We start from the raw sequence: 4480 nt of genomic DNA on the forward strand, positions 1-4480 counted from the left end.
ATAGATTTTCGATATGAAAAATTTTCAGGTTTGATCTACGTATTATGGGCTGGAGTCCCTTTTAGTACGATGACCGGAGGGAGTCTAAGAGCAACTTCAAGAGTCTACTAAGAAAATCTTGGCTAACACTATCTATTGGAGGCTCTATTGAAAATTTATTCTCCCAAAATCATATCATCCCACATCAATTCCCTAATAATAAACTCCTCAGTACTTCAAAACTAGCCACGTCAGCACGTGGACCCCTCTGTTTGGGCTCCAGCAGCTTCCCCCCTCTGATGAGAACTCCGAAGACTCCGGCTCCATCTCCTCCGATGACTCCGAATAATGGAGTTCATCGCAAGATCCTCGGGCTGAACCGCTCTACCTACCACGCCACGGACGTCAGCGTCGTCTTCGACACCACGACATGGCTGGTGTCCGCCGGCCCTCCTTTCCAATCGCCCAAGAAGTCCGCGACATTCTAGACGGCCGGTGGCACCATCTACACCCTCGACCTGAACAGCCGTGACGCCGGCAAATCCCAGGAGCGCTGCCTCTTTGAGAGGCTCGGCCCTGACCGCTACAGGAATTGGCGGTGGGAAGCTCTACCGCTGCCGCCGTTATTCAAGGGGGGCCGCTACCTCGAGCTCAAGTCCCACGCCGTGCACCCAGACAGCGCCACGGTGTTTCTGTCCTTCCGCATTGCTCGGACGTTCGAGCACCCAAGGTGCGCCACGGCCGCTGGGCCCTGCCGTTCGACGGCGAGATGTACCACATCCGCGAGCAGTTCGGGAGCGATTGGGGAAGGACCGGAGTCACGCGTATATGTGGGGCGACGGAGGTGTTTTTGGCGTCCACGTATTTTTACGGGAAGGATGGGGGAACTGTTGGAGGTAAGTTTTTTGGAAAAAAATTCAGTGCGTCCTCCCCGCACGCGGATCCCGTGGGCACCAGCCTCCTACTGATGACGCGTGTCCAGTAGGATGTCCGCTCGGCTCCGTTCCCAGCGCGTGGCTCGCACGTCTTCGGCTCGCAGTGGACGAGTCCACGACGACGTAGCGCTGGGCTCGCAAGTTGGTTTCAGTTTTGCACCGCCCGGCTCATCACCACGTAGTCAGCGCCGTAATCATAGGATAGCTTCGTGAGTTGGTTCCATCCACAGAGAAAGATCATAGAAACAGGTCACGCCGCCGTCGCCGACGACGACGATACACGTACTGCGGCCGGCTGTGCGAGTTGCCGCCGGTTGCCTGATGTCTTGTAGCCATGCAAGCCAAAGGGACTCCACCTTCGGAGATCATTCAGATGGTGAGGAGAATTTTTCCCCATCAAATCCTCTCGTAGACACCATGGAAACGACGAACTCTGCCCTAATCAATGGTGCTGTTGATGCAAGACAGGTATGTGCGGAAGCCATGTACCCTTATAACATTGTAGATCTATTTGTGCTAGCTAGATTTGTGGGCGGGAACATCTCAAACAACTGTTTTTACATACGTAGGGGAACATCACTGCTGTCATCGAGTCCGCGTCTACATCAGTTTCTGAGTTACCAGAATCTATGGCACAACAATCAGATACGGTATGAGATGTCAGTTTGACTACTATAAGCATTAAAAAATCATACTATCTATTCCTAGTTATTAAACAGCTTTAAATTTTCTCTCATCGTACAACAGGTATTAGATAAAAATGGACAGCCTTTGATTGCTCCTGAAGTTGGAATGGCTTTCGATTCAGAGGATAAAGCTTACGAGATGTATAATAACTATGCTGGTAAGGTCGGATTCAGTATTAGAAAGAGCCATACGAAGCGCCGAGTTGATAAAACTATATGCCAGAAGTATATAGTTTGCAGTAACGAAGGACACTGTGCTAATGCGTCGTCACAGAAGGATGTTACAAGGACGGGTTGTGATGCCCGTGTTCAGTTTAGTGTCAGCAGAGAGGGGATTTGGAAAGTGCAAAAGGTTGTACTTGATCACAATCATTATCTTGCTAGTCCTAATAAAAAGCACAAGCTGAAGTCCCAGCGTCGTGTTACAGATGCAGACAGGCAGCTGATTGGTCAGATAAGAGAAGCCGGGATGAAGCCAGCCCAGGTGTATGAGTTCATGAAAGAATTTTATGGAGGATCTGACAAAGTTCCATTTGCAAAGATGGATAGCAACAATGAGATCGGTCGCGAGCGGAAGAAGTACTTAGAGTGCAATGATGCGCAGTCATTGTTGGATTACTTGAAGAATAAGCAGAGAGATGATCCTGGATTTTTTTATGCTGCTCAAATAGACGAGGAAGATGGTCGGATAGCTAATTTCTTCTGGGCAGATGGTCAGTCTATTATGGACTATGCATGCTTTGGTGACGCCGTATCATTTGACACCACCTTTCAGACTAATAAGTTTGAAATGCCTTTTGCTCCACTCCTGGGAACGAACCATCATAAGCAAACAATAATTTTTGGGGCAGCATTGATATTTAATGAGAGTATTGAATCATTTGTTTGGCTCTTTGAGACCTTCCTAACAGCTATGTCTGGCAAACATCCCAAAACAATTTTCACTGATCAAGACGCGGCCATGGCAGGAGCAATTGCCTATGTATTCAGAAATACAAGTCATCGTCTTTGTTTGTGGCACATATGTCTTAATGCAGCTAAACATCTAGGACCCTTAATTAAAAAAATTTCTGAGACATTTTTACCTGAATTTAAGAGATGCGTGTATGAAGAGAGATCAGAGCCACTGTTCATTCAGATGTGGCAGAAATTGTTGAGTAAGTATAAACTAGAGAACAACCAATGGATGGCAAACCTATATGCTTTGAGGAAAAAGTGGGCTACTATATACCGTGACTCTTTTACAGCTGATATGAATTCAACTCAAAGAAGTGAAGGTATGAATAACGTGTTCAAGAAAAGATTTCGTAGAAAACTTGGACTTACTGAACTTCTTGTAGAATGCGAGAAGGTTTCAGCTAGCCTTCGTGAAAATGAGTTAGAAGCAGATTTTAACTCACGCCGAAAGAACCCAGTTACTTACAGTCCAGATTTACCTCTATTGAAATCTGCGGCTGAATCATATACAAAGAGGATGTATTTGGAGTTTGAGGAAGAATTTAAAGAACATTTTTCATTCTCTTGTAAATTGTTGCAAGCTGATGAGTCAATCCTCACATATATGGTTACACATATGCATGCTAATCATGGAGCAACGACTGTTTTCAACAGTGCGAATATGTCCGTTACATGTTCTTGCAGAAAGTATGAATCCATAGGTATGTGCACACATTTTGAATTATAATATAGTTTCTAATTTGAACCAATGGAAACTTATGTTTTTATTATGTAGGTATACTGTGCAAGCATGCCTTCAAAGTTTTCAGTGTGAATGATGTTTTTAAATTGCCGCCGCAATATATAATGGGAAGATGGACCAAATATGCAAAAAGAGGATTTTATATCGAGAAACCAGAAACCGAGGAAGAAAGTTTGAAAGCACGTGCTGCACGTATGTCACGAAAGGCTACATCCATTACATTGAAATGTTCAGTGTCAAAAGAACTTCTTGAGAATTTGGAGAAAGGCCTAGATAAGTTGGACTTAGAAGCAGATATTGCTATGAGCAAGTTGCAAGAAAAATTCGATGACGTTGTTGTAGTTTCTACTGAATGCGCTACAGACACATTAAAAGGTACAATATCATTTAGAGTTCCACATGTCATAAAGGGCCCAAAGAATAAGCGACTCCAAAGTGCAGTTGAAAAGAATACAACAAAGAAGAAAAAGAAAAGTACTAAGAAGAAAGGTATTCACCCTACCTTGCTGATTTTGTTCCCAGGAAAGGTCCAACTTGTATATTAATTATTTTTGTTCACAGGAGATGGTCCAATTAATGCCGCAGAGAATACATATGAAACTGTTGATCCAAACCAATTGATCGTAAATGACTTAGACTCATTATTCTAGTTTTATATTTTTTTACTAACAACAAATTGTAACAAACAATTTGTTATACATGACACAGGACCTTCATGGTGGCGGTAGCATTGGCGGTTATACTAGTACAATGCAATTTGCAAATGATTCAGCCATGGCTGCGCCACTCATCCATGGAGGAGATACTAATGCTACAGTGCCAAACTTCACAGACTGTGTGTATGGGCAATCTTCTACCATGTCTGCTCCTTTTATGCAAGGCGGATATACAGACCTTTTACATGGTGTTCATCAAGATGCCGCAATGTCCTTATCCGCTAGGAAGTTAAATTTTGATGAGAAGATGTAACTGTGTTGATAGACAACACGCCACTTTGCAGTATTTATTTGTTTCAAGTATGACACATTTGAGATGGATTTTGCTAGTTACATATGATATTTCCTATTTCAGCTGGTTATCAATTTGAAATTAATACATATCCTATTCACTACAGTCATAGAAACATTCACAAAATACTGTGATCATTTTCGGCAAAAATAACCTCGTATATACAAGTTTAA

At 43.5% G+C, this 4480-nt stretch overlaps 1 protein-coding gene across 1 annotated transcript; it reads left to right on the forward strand.

The window, feature by feature from the left end:
* Positions 1 to 314: 314 nt before the first annotated feature.
* LOC101756437 (protein FAR1-RELATED SEQUENCE 5-like) lies at positions 315 to 3371 on the forward strand. Its single transcript, XM_012847419.1, has 7 exons — positions 315 to 416; positions 468 to 709; positions 1247 to 1382; positions 1484 to 1564; positions 1662 to 2582; positions 3242 to 3244; positions 3333 to 3371. Exons 1-7 carry the CDS (start codon positions 315 to 317, stop codon positions 3369 to 3371), a joined length of 1524 nt encoding a protein of 507 aa, XP_012702873.1.
* Positions 3372 to 4480: the final 1109 nt, after the last annotated feature.

This window comes from Setaria italica, chromosome VII, assembly GCF_000263155.2.
Source record: "Setaria italica strain Yugu1 chromosome VII, Setaria_italica_v2.0, whole genome shotgun sequence".
Taxonomy (NCBI): Eukaryota; Viridiplantae; Streptophyta; class Magnoliopsida; order Poales; family Poaceae; genus Setaria; species Setaria italica.

Coding starts and splice junctions, on each gene's coding strand:
- LOC101756437 (XM_012847419.1), top strand. CDS start 315: ATGACTCCGAATAATGGAGTTCATCGCAAGATCCTCGGGCTGAACCGC. Junction 417..467: donor TCGACACCACGACATGGCTG/GTGTCCGCCGGC, acceptor GCGACATTCTAG/ACGGCCGGTGGCACCATCTA. Junction 710..1,246: donor CGGACGTTCGAGCACCCAAG/GTGCGCCACGGC, acceptor GATGTCTTGTAG/CCATGCAAGCCAAAGGGACT.